Source organism: Cibotium barometz, chromosome 13, assembly GCF_041138505.1.
Source record: "Cibotium barometz isolate CiBa-2024 chromosome 13, ASM4113850v1, whole genome shotgun sequence".
In the NCBI taxonomy this organism is placed as follows: Eukaryota; Viridiplantae; Streptophyta; class Polypodiopsida; order Cyatheales; family Cibotiaceae; genus Cibotium; species Cibotium barometz.
Window position 1 is genome coordinate 59665364 of NC_141058.1, and position 18476 is coordinate 59683839.

An 18476-nucleotide genomic window follows, 5' to 3' on the forward strand; every position below is an offset into this window, starting at 1 on the left:
GGTGCATGGTGGCTATTTCCACTCCCAATAAGCCTTCTCTAAAGGAATTAGGTCCTCCCATGGCACCCTCCCCAACTTCGCAGAAGAGTTCTCTAACCTCACCCAGAAGCTCCTCACGTCCTTGAGATAGACTACATGGAGAGGCAGCATGGCATGTCACCGCCACTTAATCTACCATGCTCCTATCCTGAGCCAATCAAATCCAAATCCAATACGATCTCTAAGTCGCCCTCCTCGCCAAACCCAATTGCAAGCCTCCCTGGAGGATCGAGAATGTATCCTCCACGCCCTGCAAGCCATCATCCAACTCCAGGAGTAGCTCCACGACGCGACCTAGGAGGATGCCCAAACTGCCCACAACATGTGCTTCCTAGCCCAGAGTGAAGCCCTAGAGATGCAACACCTATCCCAAACCACCAAGGATGGCCGCAACCAACAAGCGCCAAGTCAATGCTTTGATGGACGTTGCCACCATCGAGCTACCCAACCTCTCCTTCCCACCCCAAACCCTATTCAACTCCCTCCTACTAAATCTCCTTTAACACACAACATCTTCCTCGATGACCCCCTCATCGTCTCCACCCTCTACCACCACGTTGCCCAGCCTCTCCCTCCCATCCCAAACCCTACTCAACTCCACTTCTGTGCCCTCCAACTAAATCTCCTTTAACATAACATCTTCCTCAATGATGCCCTCACTGCCTCCACCCTCTCCTACCTTATCATCAAAATCCCTCTCCCCTCCCTCAACTTCCTCGTCACCCTTCTCTTCCAAAACCAACTTTCTTTCAATGACCCCACCACCCTCTTCACCCTTCCCATTCACCCTCTCGCCACCAATCTCATCAAAACTGGGCCACCCTCTTGAAGTATGGACAAGCCATCGACAACGACACCTTTATAGAACTTTCAATCTCTAGTGGCCTCTATCCGTACCCCTACACCTCTTTGAAATCCCTTAGCACCCTCGCTTTCCTCGATCGGCTTGGCAAGACGACGATCTACTGCACTTACAAGGGCCTCCATTGCCGCTCCCTTCCCCCTTACTGCCCCTACGGCCTCCTCGTCCTCTACACTCGTGTCTACCACCAATTGGAGGTCATCACCACCACCACCACCATCCAGTTTAACAATTCCCATGTTGCCTTTCCCCATGACATCACCCTTGACGAGGCTCTCGAGGCTAAGGCCTTTTCTTCTCCAAATGCTCAACGCAAGAACCCACCCGTTGACAAAACGACGGTGATGATGATGACAGAACGAGGGTAATCACCATTCCATCGGAGGAGACCAACTTGCCCCCCCACCACCTCCTCCAGTGCCACACACCCAAACCACCCCCCAGTGGTGCCCACCAACACTCCCTTGAACCATCCACACTCCACGCTAAAATCCTCTCCGGCACCAGCTTCCCTATTTCAATCCCTTTCCTCACCACCCTTGCCCTTTTTCCTTCCCCTCATACAACCTCTTCTCGTGTTCCCTCACCACGCCCTTCACCCACCCCACCAACCCCTTCCTCTCTTCATCTCTCGGATTGGGCTCGCCATTGCTCCCCCAAGATCTCCCTTCTAAATCGGTGCGCCCACCCCCTGGAACACCACCCCCTCTACCTCCAGAACTCCTCCACCTCCACAACACTGACCATTCAACCTCCCTTCACCCACCCCCTGGAAGAGGGTGAAATCCCACCCCAACCCTCACAGGAGCAAGATGAGGTGAGCCTTCCCCTTAATCCTCTCAACTGGTGTGATCCTCTGAATTGCATCGAATTCGAGTAAGCCATCTGCATCCTACTCGGTTGCCAGCTACAACAAGCGCCACTAGTAAAGATCAAAGGCTGCATGGATATTCATGTCCTATGGCTGCCAAGCAGGATGCATGGAAGCACAACACCTGCACACCGATAGCGCGGGCGGATACATTCGGGCCCACTCCAATGCTTGGCCCCTCACGTTTGGTCTTATGGGCAAGCAACTAGTTTGGCGACATCTCTTCTTACTCAAGTCACAAATATGGGCCGAATACTATAAAGCCCCCTGCCATCTCTGCATTAACTTGACCTACGTCCCCATCCGCCATCTTGTTGCTGGGCCTGGGACTTGTTTTGCACCAAACAAAAAGAGAACCCTAAGCTCTAGTTCAACTTTCCATTGATCAGCCCTCCTACATCTCAGAATCCATGAGTGGAAAAAAGCATGTTGGCCCAAATGTATGCATTCACAGCTAAGTACGATCAGATACTAGAGCTCGCCACATAATCACCAACATCCGCTTCTTTAACCTCATCACCACTCTCTTGGCGGAGTTCTCAATGTGGCGTCACTACCATGAAGGAGCCCAAGGCCTCACCTTCGACCTCAATAAAGGCTCCACCCTTAAGCAGCTTTTTGGCTATTGTGAATGTGTCCAATGGATGCCCGCCTGGCATCTCTAAACCTTCGAAGATATGATGGAGACTGCCTTATGGACTAGCTACAAAGCTTTTCATATCGATCCCTCCAGTACCCCAAATCACATTACGATTTTGTCTGCACATACTCCCTCTACTACCACTGAGTCTTCTTGCCAGTTTCGAGGATGGACTGAATTAGAGAGGGGGGTATGTTAACCATAATGGTTAACATTATTTTAAGCGTGGTTATGCTTTATGTAACTCATTTTTATGCAAAATTATGTGCTAAGCGTTTCATGTAAAAGACATATGGGATGACCGAGCTTATGACACGTGTAACTTTGGTCCATGAGCAATAAGCCTACATGTACATAGAGCTAGAGAACTAATTTTGGGGCCCCAATTGTTAAATGGACGGTTGACCATTGTAAAAAGAGAGCTCATGTATATAAGTGATTTATGAAATATGAAAATGGACAATCCCATTATCAGAATTGAGTCTTTCTCTCTCATTCTCTCATGGCTATGGTGGTGAGCTTGTGTGTATACATGGTTGCTTGTTTGATCGTATGTGTGTGCTTATAGGTGATGCTCCCTTTGCTTGCCTCTTCTCCTTCTTCTTGATCTCTCTCTCCCTTTCACTCTTGCACACACCAAGGCATTGAGATAGGAGTTCAGCTCTCCATAGCTCCTTCTCTCATTGCTCCCTACCTAGCTTAAGAAAAGCTCCACGCGAGTGATACAAGGGGTGGTGGAGTGAGTCTGTGCGGCTTCACATCGAGGAATTAACCTTCATTAGGGTTGGCTAAGTGCATGTTCTCGAACCAACCATTGCATTGTCGCTTTTCTCTTCTTTTCTTCCTCCCTCTCTCATGCAATGCTCATTTAGGTGAATAGGTGTATAAGAAATGTTACCGTAAAGCCAATTGTGTAGTTTGTCTAACAATTCTTCCAATGAACAATGAACAATGAGTGATGCAAATTACAACTTGTTAAAATCATATAACTGCAAATGTCATGATTATCAATATTAATTCAGTGGCTCGCACCGGACCGACAGCCACATCATGTACGTCCAGCACTGTGTCGTGCTACGATGCACTCCACCGCGGCCGCTGATTTGTCAGGCACATATGCCACGGCGGGTAAAGGCCGAGCGCATGCGAAGAGCAGCATCCCTTGGTAGCGGCGAGGCTTTGCGCCTTGTGGTAATGACGAAGTGTGAGAAAAGAAGTAGCGCGGGAGGTGACGATCCTGTCACGAGATCATCCCCACCAGACCTTGTATCCGGTAAGTAAACTCCGACGGAATCTCCAGCTGAACTTGTCGTCTTTTGAAACACACACCGAATTGAAACCAGCCCCGAGTGACTCAGAACGGATCCAAACTTTGTTTAACCGAAGTAAGGTTGGCGAGCTTGTATCAGATAAGTCCCCATTTACAGGGCATGATGGGATATTATAACAAGAGAAAGGTTCTAAATGTTAGAGAACAAAAGAATGAAGTTCAGAGCTTACAGATAGGCACTTCGGGAAAAGAGAGGATAGAATCAAGGCTAGAGTTGCAGGGCTGCCCATGTGAAGAGTCGCTTAGAGTCTTTATAAGATTATCATCCAGCAAGGAGAAAGGAGATTTTATAGTCTAGAGTGTTATTCATCTATGAGAGAGAGAGAGAGAGAGAGAGAGAGTTTTTGCCACCTCGCAAAGAAGGCTTGGGTGTATGCAGTGCGACGGGGCTCAGTTGCATGACTCTATCCGATGCCACTGGCGAGTCAAACTCAACCTGGTAGTAGCCATGCCCCAAAGGATGAATATTAGTAATCTTTCTAGGCGCATGAAGGAGGCTAGCCTGTAAAATAATCTTGAGCTGTCCGTGCGCCAGGGGCGGCTACCAACAATCTTGCATACCAAAGTGGAGGTCTCTAAGGATGCAATTGTTGAAGCAAGGAGCTGGACATCTGCTTCTGAAAATGTTAGGCAAGGGATGGCAGCCTTAGTTGGGGATGATGGAGCGGCTGCCATGGAGTCCTCGTGGGGGTTGTAGACCAAAAGAGGCTGGAGCTTGCCGTAAGAAAATGTTGCCTGAATAACTGTAAGCCTGCCTTGAAGCACTGAAGGGAAGAGGCGAGGAAACAGGAGGCCTGAAGGGGGATGGCAAAAAACAGCTGGGGAAGGCGGACGGGCGGCGGATAAAGAGGAAAAAAAAAGGGGGGGGGAGGGGGGCTGGGCGCAAAGAGGGAAGGCGGGCAAGGGGGGAGGGGGCGAAGGCGAAACAGAGGGAGGAGGGTGTGGAGGGGAGATGGGAGAGGAGGTGGCGAATGCAAGCAGGGGAAGAGGGGTGGCAATGGCGACAGGGGGAAGGAGGGCGAAGGCGAGCTGGGGAGGGGGAGGGCGAAGGCGGGCAGGCACAGGCCGGGGGGAGGCTCTCAGCTCACACTCACGACGATCTCTGTCTAAGACGAGTTAGTTTCCACCTAGAGAGAGTTACTCTAGTCCTTAATGGTTTTTACCTGGACCGCTAGCTTATGCGATCAATGGTCTTTTAGCCATCTTGGACTACTTGGTTGCACTCAAAATGAGTTGATCGCCACGCAAATGTCCTTAAGGTAGAGGTTTTATACCTCTTATGGGCAGCAGTGTGGTTAACCAATAAGTGTTCATGCAGACAAAAGTAGAAGCAACTTTCCTTCCTCCCCAAGCTGTGAGCAATTGTGTTCAGCTCTATGACCATCCATACAAGAAGAAAAGCTCCACGATTAAGAGCCATCAATGTAGAAGAAAGTTGCCCCTCAAGCTGAGGGTGGTCAAATGAAGATGAGTGCTTTAATTTAAATCTCTGCAGACACCATCTAGTTTTTTGACATACTTGTAGTCTAGCAAGGGTTAGAAAATGTGTCTTTACTCTTTCTTCTCACGAGTGCAACATGTTGGAAAGAGTGGGAGATCTTTTTTGAGTAGCACATTGAGTGATTATCTTGCTCGATCTCACAAATAATTGCTCATGATGCAGAAGTTGGTGTATTCTGATGAGCAAGTGAGTTGCCATTGTGGGCGGTGCAGGCAGGTTTTATGCTGGTTTTGGGCACGCAGCCAGGCTGAGCGGCAGTCAAGGAGCAGCTTTGCATCAATGAAGAAAGAAAGGGGAGGGGGGGTTGTTTTATTTCAGCACTGTACATAAAGTAGCTCAGATATTTGATTGTTTCCTAGTGATTTGTGTCATCTGTCTATCTCTTTTTGTGCACAACATCTCTCTTTTCTCTCTCAAGCATTAAGTGCATGCAGTGTTACAAACTGGGACATTGCTATTCGATTGTAGTTATCTAATAGTTATCAGCGTTTATGTATCCTGAAAAGTCTTATGGCACTATTTTGTGATGTGCTCTCCTCATGGTATTTTCTTTAAAGACCCAATATACTATGGGCTGAAGCTGTGGAAATAGCTATGTATCTCCAAATCAAATCGCAACAAGAGCACTTGAGAAGGCTGAAGCAGTCAAAAAGCTCCCTCACATCACCACTGCTTGCTGTGACCTGGTACTCAAAGCTCTCTGGTGTTCGAGGATGTTTTGTATGGCTTTTATTGTTTTCAGTTCTGTATTTTTCTAGTTGAATTGGCATTGAAAAGTGTTGAATTGTGTGTTTCTGCGTGCTAGAAAGATGCCTTGGCCATTGCACAGTTTGAACCAAACATTAACGAGTCTGAAGTCTGAAGTTCTTAGGTTCCAAAGTCGATTGAATTCTGAAACGGGATCCACACTAATATTTATAACATGTTTTTTAACTGCAAAATTTAGATTCCTTGTAGGAATATAGTGCATTCTTTGATAGATGCATAACTAATCAACTTCCATCTTGTTGATTGTGAAGATCCATTACAAAACTGGCCTAGAATCAGCATAGCATTGCTGAGTCTAGGTTTTTGCATTGGCCCACTTTTAGATGGTGTACATTCCAATGTGCAACTACAAATTTATGAAAATGGAGCAATCGCCATCGGATCTCTTCGAACCAATGTGGTGGTATATGTTTTGGTCTCTTTAATTGCATTTATAATTCATGATTTAGGTCTTAAGAGGCTATTTTCTATATCCTTTACATAGTCTATCATAAATGTGGCCACTTCTATAAGTCTTACCAAACCTAATGAGAGCATGTTTTAAGACAGAATCAATCACCATATAACTGTAAATATGAGTCAACTAGACGAGATTATGAAGTCAGTCTGGGCTTTTCTGTCTGAGGGTCATATTCACCCCACCAGCTTACCATATTGGTCATGGATACTTGGCATGTATGTTAACTAAAGAGTTTTGAACAAGGGGACCATGAAGAACCGGTTTTTATATTGAGTGATGACGTCTTGGGTCTTTAGCAGTACCGACTTGTAGAGCGGGCATTGTCTACAAAGACCTTTTAGGTCAACAGGGACCTGGGAAGAATTTTGTGCACACTTGGGTTGGACAGCCCTTTCATTTTTATCGTAGTGCCATGGGTATTTCTTGGAATCACCATCTGCTTGATTGGCTTTGTGCCAATGACATTACTTTCTGAGAGTCCTCGTACATGGAGGACTCCTGCTTTTGTATGGTATGCTTTACCTGATAGAAGTCTCTTTTTTGCAAAAAGAAAAGAAAGAGCAATTGTGATCCGATACTGGTTGTGCGGGTTGTGCGATGATGAGAAGGCTTTGCAGGGAATTTTGGGATTTCATGATTTTTAGATGTTTCGTTTGGGTGTATAAGTGCCCCATGAAAGATGGATCAGATATTCCCCATTGTTGGGACTTTTTAAATGATATCTTAGTATATCAAAAGAACGACGAAGCAACATGCATGAAGGGTCAGATTCATGTGCCATGAGTTCTAAGTGAGTCCTATTTGATAAACGGACAAGGCCATTGAGCAACGGTTGTTATGGTCTTGGGTAACCCTCCGTGATCAACATGCATCCAGAATATGTGCGCACGAAGGAAAGCAGTTGACAAACTCACCAACATAACCATAGGGGTCACAACAGCTCTATACCACCCCCCAAGCAGGGGAGAGTCAGGTTGGATGCAACACCTGAGTATGAGGCCTCCAAATTATAGACCTCCTTGCCCATGGATGACTACAGGATGCATCCTGTACCACACCGGGCAGCCTGCTATCCACCTCTAGGGCTAGACTAAATCCAGACGACACTGCTGGCTGAACACTCTGTAACGTGTGCTTGCTTAGAGAGATCTTATTATTCACTTATTTAAACAATATGAAAGATAGAATGGATGCATAGACAATTATGTGCATGTGTGCTGAGAATTCGTGAGATATACACCACACTAAAGGCCTAAGATGGGCCGGCCCCCCTCCATGGTTCTTTATTACCATAAAGGAGCTTCTGAGTACAGAAGCTTTGTGGGCACTTTGGTGAGTTCTCACCGAAGCACCATATATCCAAGATAAAATAAAACAAGTCAAACAGCTCTATAATGAATCTCATGAAGCTTCCTTTTCATCGGCATGCAACCCAAATCAGACCAAATCAGCTCATGGCACTGGCGGTAGTTGATGGCACTGGTGGCAGTCGATCAAATTGCGCATCCGATTCTTTGTGCACGGGTGAAAATTGATCAACCCGCACCCAATTCAACCCGTGAGTATTCGGCACTGGTGAAAATAAGTTCGTTCAGTAAGAAGTCCACCAGCAGAAAATAATCTGTACTGCTGTCACCAGCAGCAGGCCGTACGGATGCGCACAGATGTGATGATGTGGCATTATCCGTGCATCAATGATGTTGCTGTTGTTCCTACAGTGGTGATTGCAAAGTAGTTGGTGATTGCCCTGCACTCGCCTTCTATGCAACTGGCCGTACACTTGTAGTAGATGTGCCTGTAGAGCTCTAGCGAGCCTTGGAATTAGTGCACACACACGATGATTACGTGGTGTGCCATACAACGTACCGATGATGATGTGGCATGGTGATGCTGCCTGTATAGCATACAATTTACTTGCAGACAGCTTGGTGCTGCCTGTACAGCAGCGATGGGGGACACACTCTTTCATACAGGCCTTGAGGAGTGTGCAGAAGAGAAGATGATGGTAATTGAGAGGCTTGATTAGCTTATATGCTTTCGTTCATGCATTAATTTGTGTTTTGTTCTGTTGAAACCTTAGCAAGTACAAAACTAAGGATAGCACACATAATCATAATAATAAAATAAAGGCTTTGCTTCACACTTACCTCTTGCAAAATCCATAAGACCAATGAGTAAGTGCACAGAGTGAACCGTAAGTTAAGTTTCACGCCCACACGTCTTTGAGATTTGCAGGTGTCCTTGAAACTTGTGGACATTCATATGTATGAATTCGAGCAATGCTTAGGCTCAAATACAATTTGTGCTCACAAATTCATGTTCCAAGCAACATGCAAACGCGACATAAATCACACCAAACAACTTGTGAAGGAAAATCTCCATTTTCCAAAGCTACAATACATCCAAATAGAAGTTCTTGATTTTGTCGCAAACAAGGAAACCATGACCAAGCCATCTCCTGATCTCGTTGCAAACAACGTTACTGCAATCAAGGAGCTGGATTTGGTTGCAAAAACGATGGCAAATCTATGTCGCAAATGGAAACATCCAATCTTGTGTTAACAAAAAATGGCATCCATAGTAATGAGGGATACGTATGGTCACAGCTGATGTCATGCTCCTTGGCTTCTAAAGTAGTTGTCTTCAGTTGAAAGCTTGCAAATACGCCTCAAGAAGCGTTGCTACCCCTTCATCCACTCAATTTGTAGCAAGGTAGGTCCTAAACTTCATGAGAAACCAGAACTCGTTGATAGTATATAGTCACCAAGGAGGGAAGCATCCCATTCTGGCCCTAATGTTGTGTATTGTCTTTCCATGGTGATGTGAGAGATGTTGTGGTCATTTAATTAAATTAGTAGTTATTTGGTTTTTAGATCCCTGCTCCGCAAGTTTCACATTGCGGTTGACTTCTTGAAACAACAACAAGGGATGATGTGGTTTACAAGAAAGAGCATATAGAGTGCAATTCTATGCTAACCAAAAGCAATCAACTAGAGTCTTCTAGAAGGCCAATAGGTTTACTTGTAAAACTTCACAAGTAAAGGGGACTAGAAAAGTCTATAAGCTGTCTCCAAGGTATTCTGGACCTTATTTGATCTTGAAAAAGATTAATGAGATGGCTTACAAATCGGATCTCCAAAATGAAGTTCACATGTATGTCAATTGATTAAAAGAGATGCTTGGTGCAGGAGATAGCTTGGTGTCTGACTTGGAGCTTGCCAATGTTGAGCATCTATTGTTTATGTTCACACATGCTCGTTGCAGTTGTTAATCATAGGCAACCAACCCTTAGAAACTCTAAGTGGTTGATGAAATGGAGAGATCATGCAGATGAAGACAACACTTCGGAAAATGTTGCTTCCACTCCAGAGCCAGTCTCTTGATTTGTCTCAATTTTTGCTCTCGTTAGGAGGGGAAGAATGTTATGTCCCATGTGTCTGGACATAACAAGGCTAGCATGAGGCCGGACAATTTACATGTAAACTAAATCATTGGACTATCAAGTGGCTTCCTATTGAATCCAATTTGGAGCATGCGATTGGTGGGTAGCGAAACACACCTATTGTCCTCTTGGTAATGTTGATGCATTGATGACCATGGATTACAGATGCTTGTATTGATCCACTGTTATGCTATGTGTGTGTGTGGATCTTAAGCACACTCAGGTAAGTATGATTTTGTCACCAATTGGCCGACCATTTGGTCCGTCTCCAGATTTGTGTCTCGTTCACTTGAGGCCAGGCCGGTGTCTCATGTGAAGAGGCCAATATTTTTGCTTAACATGGACGGGAGCCAGACTGGTGCCACCCGTGTGTTAGCAGGATGGTGTCGTATGGACGGGAGCCAGACTGGTGTCACCCGTGTATGATCTAAACTGTGTTCTATCCATGGGATTGTCACGCCATGGAAGAGCCAGTATTTGTGCCATGTCTTGCCTATGGGACTGTCACTCTATAGGGAGGCTCGTGCTTGGATCTGTGTCTTACCTATGGGACTGTCACTCCATAGGAAGACCAAGATTTATGTTTTCTGTCGTGCCATTTTTGTGCCTAACAGATGTTTTGTACTTGTTCCATGAACGGGAGATATTTCCATGATACTATTTGCACATGCATTCATGTTTTGCATGTTTGGAACTGTTTTCGCATGACTTGTATTCTTGCGTTTGTCTGTTTGACGTGCCACTTACTAAGCGGGGACGCCTGCCAGTGAGTCGTGAAGTTTGCTCTGTTTTCTGACGAGTTTTGTTGCGTGTGAACAAGTGGTAAGTGTATTGCACTTGTTTGTTTAATAGTTTTATTTCTAATCTTAAATTTTATAAGGTTGTAAGTTCACATTCATTTAAAAGTGGGCACCCATTATGGGCACCCACATATGGGCCAAGGTGGGGAGGGAAACCCCCACACTTAACCCTTTATGTGTGTGGGGGGTGGGTGCATGGCCACCTACCCACACCACACCTTGAAACTGGCCGCCCCCATGCAAGCTTGGGGAGCTGGCCAGCTGTGGTTGTGTACTTCCTCTCCAACCTCTACAAAAGAGAGCGACCACCCCATCCGCTTCTGCAGGATAGAGCCAGCAATCATCCCCTGCACGATTGCTCTCAGGCGGCTGCACACCAGGGTGCTGCGCTTCTGCTCTTCTCAGGCGGCTGCAGCCAGGCGGTTACTGCTCTTCTCAGGCGGCTGCACACCAGGGTGCTGCGCTTTTGCTCTTCTCAGGCGGCTGCACAACCAGGCGGCTGCACAACCAGGTAGCTGCGTTACTGCTCTTCTCAGGCGGCTGCACACCAGGGTGCTGCGCTTCTGCTCTTCTCATGCGGCTGCACACCAGGGTGCTGCGCTACTGCTCTTCTCAGGTGGCTGCAGCCAGGCGGTTACTGCTCTCCTCAAGCTGCGTCTCCACCCTTGCAGGCGGCTGCGCATGCTCTCCAGTAGGTTGTGCCCTCTCCTTTGCAGGCGGCCATAGCAGGCGGCTGAAGCCAGGCGGCCTTTGCACCTTCTCCTCTTCAGCTGGCGGTTGCGTTGCCTCCTCCTCCCTTGCAGGCGGCTGCCCCTTCTCTACAACAGGCGGCTGTCTCCTCTTCAACAGGCGGTTGTTTCATCCTTTGGAGGCAGTTGCATCTCCTCCACAACAGGTAGCTACACCTCTTCTATAGGCAGTTGCGTGGCGGCTGCGTGGGGTTGCACCTCCCTTCCATAGGCGGCTACAGGTGGCTCTGCACCTCCTAGACAGGCAGCTCCTCCTCATCCTTCTCGACAGGATGCTGCGCCCTGGTGTCTCTCTCAAGTAGCTGCACACAAACACCTCGGGTATTTGTCTTCCATTTGCGAGCTACAAGTAAGTGGATTCAGATTTAAGTAAAGAACTTTGTTGTAAATCTGATAAAGGATTCTCTCTACCGCTAACACCCGTTCGGTGCCGGGTAGTCCAAGCTTTTGGAGAACCACGGTCCATGGGTGTCGAGATCGGGAGAGCCAGGCGTTAGTACGAGAGCGCCTGTTTGTGCGTGGTCTTGGAACACCAATGGGGCGCTCTCCGCGGATTCCAGTGAAGGCACAGGACCGTAGAGACTTGACCGCTCAAGTGGGTCGCTCTCCTTCGAACGTCTACTTCGAGTCTCTTGTTTGGTACTGTATTCATCTCAGTTGTACATGGACATCATTTGGTGCATTGAACCCATGGAGCATTGTATTTGTTAAATACTCTCAATAATATATCATATATTGAGGGGGGGGGGTCGGCCCGTTCCGCCTCAATGCTGGTGTCCATCTATCAACATTTCATTTCATTTCATTTTCAGTTGTTATTAAGTTGTCCATTCAAATTGTGATATTTAAGTTGTGCAATTACGCGTGTGGGTGTCCAACGGAGTCTATTCCCACTTGACGGGATCGGTTTCATTGGTATCAGAGCACGGTTATTTTCCTCTTCTTAGTGGGGAAACGAACGTGTGTATTGGACACCCCGCTTCTAGCACACTTAACACAATGGACAGCCAAGGCAACCCTTTGGAAGTGCCTAATTCGAGGGGCCCATCAAGTGCCTCGCGTGGTTCTGATGCTTTACAAGGAAGGCACAAGCCCCTTGAAAGGGTAAATGATAGTGATTCAAAGGGACAACTGTCTCGAGGAAAGACAGTCATGCAAGAAGAAGAGCTTGATGCAATGAGGCACAAGCAAGGAAAGCCGATGCAATGGTAGATGTGACTTTTGAGTCCATGGCACGGGAAGTGGGCAAGAAGCCAAGGGAGTTGGCACTTTCCTACCTCCTCTGCAAAGGTGACATCAACGAGGGGGAAGATGGAGAGCTGAAATTTAGAAATCCACCTCGCTTGAAGCATGGAGATCCCGCATCTCAAAGGTTGAGGTCATTTATGCAAAAGGAAGAGGTGACAATCACCTCTCGTCATGCATCTTCTCCACAAGGCACAAAGCTTGACAGGTATATGTATGCTAGTGCTCATGGAGGGCATGAAGGTCACATGCATTCAAAACATGTATCCCATGGTAGGGGTGACAGGTCTGCCACTAGAAGAGCTTTGCCTTCTGAGTTGTCTCATGGAGAGACATTGCCTTATGCAGGAAAGTCTCATGCATCTGATTCTCAAGTTCGTGGAGCACATGAAACTTCCATGATGGCCCATGGAGCCCATGCAGATAGGGCTGCCCCGTTGGATAAGGGGAAAAGAAAAAGAAAGGACCATGAGCCTCATGCCAGAAAGCTCAAGGAATTTAAAGCAGGTTACAAGTCCGTTAAGTTTGATGTTTTTTATGGAGAGCATGATGCTTCCAAAGTGTTGGCATTTGTGGCACAGTTTGACATTGCTTTTAGCGATGAGGACTTCACTGAGAGGTCTAAAGTACGCCATGCTAGCATGTTCTTGAAGGGGACCGCTGCTCATTGGTGGATCACTGAAAAGATCACCAAAGACCCCATTTGCACCTGGAAGGAGTTTAAGGACAGATTTTATGCTCAGTTCTTGCCACCAAATGCGGAGCAAACTCTCACCCAAAAGTGGGATAGACTTGAGCAAAGAGATAATGAAAGTGTGCAACAGTATGTCAACAAGTTTTGGAAAGTGTTGCTTGAGGTAACTCCTTTCATGCAAATCACTGAGGATGAAAGAAAGAGGAAGTTTCGCTCTGGATTGCAACTAGCTTATCGTTCGGGCATTGAATTGCACCCAAAACATACTTTGCAATAGCTTACAGCCTCTGCTCTTGCTACATAGCAATTGGTGCTCAAAATTAAGCAAGATAAAGGCGGTTCAAAGGGGAAAGACAAGTCTGTCCCAAATCTGCAAAAAGGTGGACAGCCACCTAAAAAGAACTTCCGGGAGACCCACAAGGGAGGTAAAGTTGAAAATGCCTACCTCTATGACCAGCATAAGGTGGAGCGTGACATTCATCCATAACCTTTGGACGCAAATCCTTCACCACACATAGGCAATTATCCTTCATAAGATAACCCTCGTTGATAACATAAGAGGCATGTGAATGACCAGCCATCAAATCAGTCCATATATGGCAAAAATCAGCATCCAAATGGTACAAATCTCGCATAGCAGATAAGTCTCCATGAGAGGCCACTGAGACTGCAGCTACATAAGGCCTCCTGGATAATGCACGGCCACCACATTTTTCTTTCCTGGAGTATGCACAATCTGAAAATGAAACATGGAAAGAAAATTTGCCATTCTCATCTGCTTTTCTGAAAGCTTTGTTTGAGATAAAAAGTATCTCAAGCTTTGATGATCTGTCTTGACTACAAATTCAGCCCCAAGAAGATAATGTTTCCATATCTTTAAGGCATGAATTACAGCCAAGAGCTCTTTCTCATAGATATCCATATGAAGCTCGGCATCATGCAAACGACGGCTCTCGTATGCAACTGCATGCCCTTCTTGATTTAGGATAGCTCCTATACAATCACCACAAGCATCACATTCAACTACAAATGACTTGTGCAAGTCAGGAACAATCAAAACGGGTCCACATATGATAGCATGCTTGAGCTGCAAGAAAGCATCGTGTTCTTTTGAAGTCCATTTGAAAGTGATTTTCTTCTTTGTGAGATCATGTAGAGGTGTGGCAATCATGGCAAAATGCCTTATGAAACGCCTGTAATATGAACATAAACTACGTACTTGATGTACGTTTTGCAATTCAGGCCAATTCCGAATGGTCTCTATCTTTGCAGGATCCATTGTAACTCCATCTTTGGATACAATATGACCCAGATAATGAATCTCTGAAAGGAAGAACTCACCTTTCTTGGCATTAATGAAAAGTTTATGCTTCCGCAACTCTTCGAACACTGTGACCAAATGAGTTCTGTGTTCCTGCTCATTCTTGGAGAAAACCAAGACATCATCAAAGAATACTCCTGTAAATTTTCGATGGGGTCGGAATATCCTATCCATCATACGATTAAACGTAGCAGGAGCATTGGTGAGACCAAAAGGCATCACCAAAAATTCATATAATCCGAAGGCTGTCCTGAATGCAGTTTTATGAACATCTTGTGGCACCACTCATATCTGGTGATAACCACTCTTCAGGTCAAGTCGGCTGAAACAAGCCGAGCCATCAAGCTTATCCAAAATATCATCAATACGCGGAATTGGGAATCTGTTCTTGATAGTAAGCTTGTTCAAAGCTCTATAGTCCACACACATGCGGAATGATCCGTCCTTCTTTTGAACAAGAAGCACAGGAGAGCAGTAAGGTGAGGAACTGGGCTGAACCAAACCTTTCTCTAAAAGCTCATTTACCTGCGTCATGATCTCTTCTTGTTGTGCAGCACTCACTCGGTATGCGGGTTTGTTGGGTGGAGAACTACCTGGCGCAAGATCTATGCGGTGATCTTCGGGCCTTTGGGGAGGTATTCACCTGGCAATGTATCAGCAAAATAGTCGTTGAATGCATAAAGAAAATTCAGCCTATCATTAGACATAGCATCCACAGTTTGATGATTTGGCACAAGGCTATCACGAACAAAAACCAAGTACGCAGAAATTCTCTTTTTCATTGCTTTCCCCCCCCCCCCCCCCCCGGAAAAACGATCCTTATATTAGTTAATGAGAAAACGCCATAAGGTTACAAAGCTCACCTCACAAGGAGGGATAAAACACACAGTGAACACCTGAGCTCCACCCTTGTGGCTGGCCGCTCTCTGGGGGGGGGCTACCTAGTAGTACATGTGGGAGGTGAGAAAAGCCAAACTGGAGGCCTATAGTGCCAAGTGACATCCTCGCCCCTCGCGATGAGGAAAGGGCCAGGCTGCCAAGTGCGGAGGAAAGCCTTGCGGCGACCTCTCATGCGATTCGAGTCGCCCTGAAGTTTCCCCCAGTGTCCTCTCAAGGTGTGAATGATGTCCACCCAGAGGGCCTGTATGACCTCCGCCGGTGGAGTTGCCTGGCGGTCAATGGCCTCCCTGCATCGGGCTCTCCATATGTGCCAAGCCGTCATGCTGCTGATCATCTCCCATCTGTGCCCGTCCCCCTCCTGAGGGACTGCCGAAGAGAAGTCTAGCGTCGGAACCACCGCCATCGCCCTGTCAGAGACCTGGATGGTCGCACTGCCAGGGACGTCCTCATATCCAAGGGCCGGGCCGCTGTCCGTGGCCCAAGCCACCGCACCCCACGTCACCAGCATCTCACCTGGCGAGCCTGCAAAAACCATCCTGAGAGCGCGCTGCCAGACCTGCTGTGCCTGTGGGCAATCCCATAAGCAGTGCCGCTGCGACTCCTGTGCATGACCGCACCGAGGGCAGGACGCTGGGTGTCTGCCAAAAGCTAGCCAGGCCCCCACAGCCAGTCCTCTATGCGCTGTGAGCCAGAGAAAAAGCGTCACCTTCCGGGGCCGGAAACTGGCCCAAAGGCGCTGCCAGAAGTCCCTAAGAAAGGCAGGGGAGAGCCCCTGTTGCCGCCAATGCTCTGCCTCCGCCGGGGTGCTCGCTATCCTGTGCCTCTGAATCCGCCGCCCCAGCCTCGCTGTGTACTGAAAAAAGGGGATGCCTGGGCTGGTAGGGGCCGAGTAGGGATCTCGCCAAAACCACTCACCTGGATCCCACTGAAGGCGAATAAGAGGCCTGTTGTCCCAAGCCCATAATCTCCAAGAACAGTCTTCCCCTATCGAGGCCGGTGAGGGGTCTACATGCCACTGTCTCTGATGAAAGCCGACCACCCGCACCCTCTGAAAAATACAACCCTGGAGCTCATCCAAATCTAGTCGTGTCCTCTGAAGCTGGCCACCCTCTCCCACCTCGAAAGTGAGTGGGGCGACTCTCTCCGCTGTGCCGCAGACCGCTAGAAGGATCTCATGCCGAGTAAAGACGCCCATCCATTGTGGAGGTGGAGGGTCCTGTATTGGGGTCCGCCACTCCCGGGGGATGGCCGCCTCAATGTCCTGTCTCATCAACTCTCTGCCCCTCATCCCACTGAGTCTCCTCTCCTGAGCCTCTAGAGGCAGCTGCTGAAAACATATCCAGTCGTCTAGGGACTGGGCTGGGCCGGAGCTCAACGGGCCCCATGACACGTGAGACCGCGATCCAACCATATGGCCACTGGGAAGTCGGATCAAGGGGTTCCAGGTCAATGGCTGCCTCAGGCGCTCCTCATCGGTGCCCGGGGGAGTCTGGAAGAGTGACGGCCTCAGATGTGCCCAGGCCCTCAAAAGGCTAGCTGCAAAACGCTCCTCGAAGCCAAGGCCCACTCCTCTGGATCGCCGCTCTGTAAAGATCCACCTGATGCTGGGGGTCCAAGGGCCGCTAAGAGAAGGAGTGCGGCTGAGCATCCTGTAAACAAGAAACTCCTTCCACGGCTCAGCGCCTGGTAGGAGGCCACGAACCACCAACTTGCCAAGCAAAGCTCGGCTTTGGCAAATAGGATCAACAATGCCCAGGCCGCCTCTCTCCCTCGGTTGAGTGATCACAGCCCATGCCACCTTGGCCCTGGCGGGCCGCCCGTCGCCACCGGACCAAAGAAAGTTCCTGATGAGCCTCTGCACCTGGCCAATGCACGCCCGAGAGAAGGCCCAGCAAGAAGTGATGTACCACATGGTAGCAAGCAGAACCTGGTTGGCCACAACTACTCGGCCAGCCAGAGATAAACGAGCGGTACTCCAATACAGAAGCTTCTTCCGAATGCTCAGAAGAAGGGGGGCTATGTGCTGCTCCGGAGATATGTCAATGCCCACATAGCATCCCAAATAGCGCACTGTAGTGCCGGGGGGCAGCCACTGAAAACCATCGACTGGCCTCCAAGTCGGGGGGGCCATAGAACTGACCCACAACCCACACGACTTGTGCCAGTTGATCAAAGCGCCCGAAGCTCTGCAGAACCTGTCCATGGCTGAGGCGAAGCGGCGGAGGTTCTCCTCTCCTCCCTGAAGATAGACAGCAGTGTCATCCGCAAACTCCGAGTCTAGGAGCTCCTCCGAGGTGCGGATGGGGAGCTGGAGGCCCCGCAAACCTGTATCCTGTGCCGTCAAAAAAGTGCTCATGGCCTCCGCCACAAAAAGAAAAAGAAAGGGCGCCAAGGGGCACCCCTGCCGCACCGAGCGCGAGAGCTGGAACCTCTCTCCGCGCACGCCCTGTATCAGCACCTGGCTATGAGCCGATGTGTAGAGTGCAGAGACTCCACGGATCCACTGAGGGGGGAAGCCCATCCTCTCCATAGTGCCTTCCAAGAAGGCCCAGTCCACCCGATCATATGCCTTCTCGAAGTCGAGAAGGAGCACTGCCAGATCCTCCTGCCGAAATCTAGCCAAAGCCGTAGCCTCCCAGAAAGAGAAGATGTTATCCAGGATGCTCCTATCCTGGATGAAGCCTGTCTGCGTGGAGTGGATGATGTCCGGAAGGTGAGGCTGAAGCCGCCTGCTGATCGCCTTAGCTAGGACCTTGTAGGCCGTGCCTAGCAAGGTGATCGGTCTCCGCTGTCTAATCTCCAGTCTGTCTCCTCCCTCTTTGGGGATCAAGTGAATCAACCCCTTTGCCATGCT

The 18476-nt window shown here is 48.3% G+C and overlaps 1 protein-coding gene across 2 annotated transcripts in view; it reads left to right on the forward strand.

Moving 5' to 3' along the window:
• Positions 1-3414: 3414 nt before the first annotated feature.
• LOC147632894 (insulin-induced protein) overlaps positions 3415-18476 on the forward strand; it is a 110517-nt gene continuing 95455 nt past the window's right edge. Inside the window, exons 1-2 of one of the 2 annotated variants that reach the window (XM_086807799.1) lie at positions 3415-3685; positions 6263-6414. In XM_086807799.1, coding sequence (XP_086663925.1) covers positions 3463-3685; positions 6263-6414 — 375 coding nt within the window. In that variant the 5' untranslated portion in view covers positions 3415-3462. The remainder of the gene's footprint in view (positions 3686-6262; positions 6415-18476) is intronic. The other variant, XM_086807798.1, reaches the window with a different exon arrangement.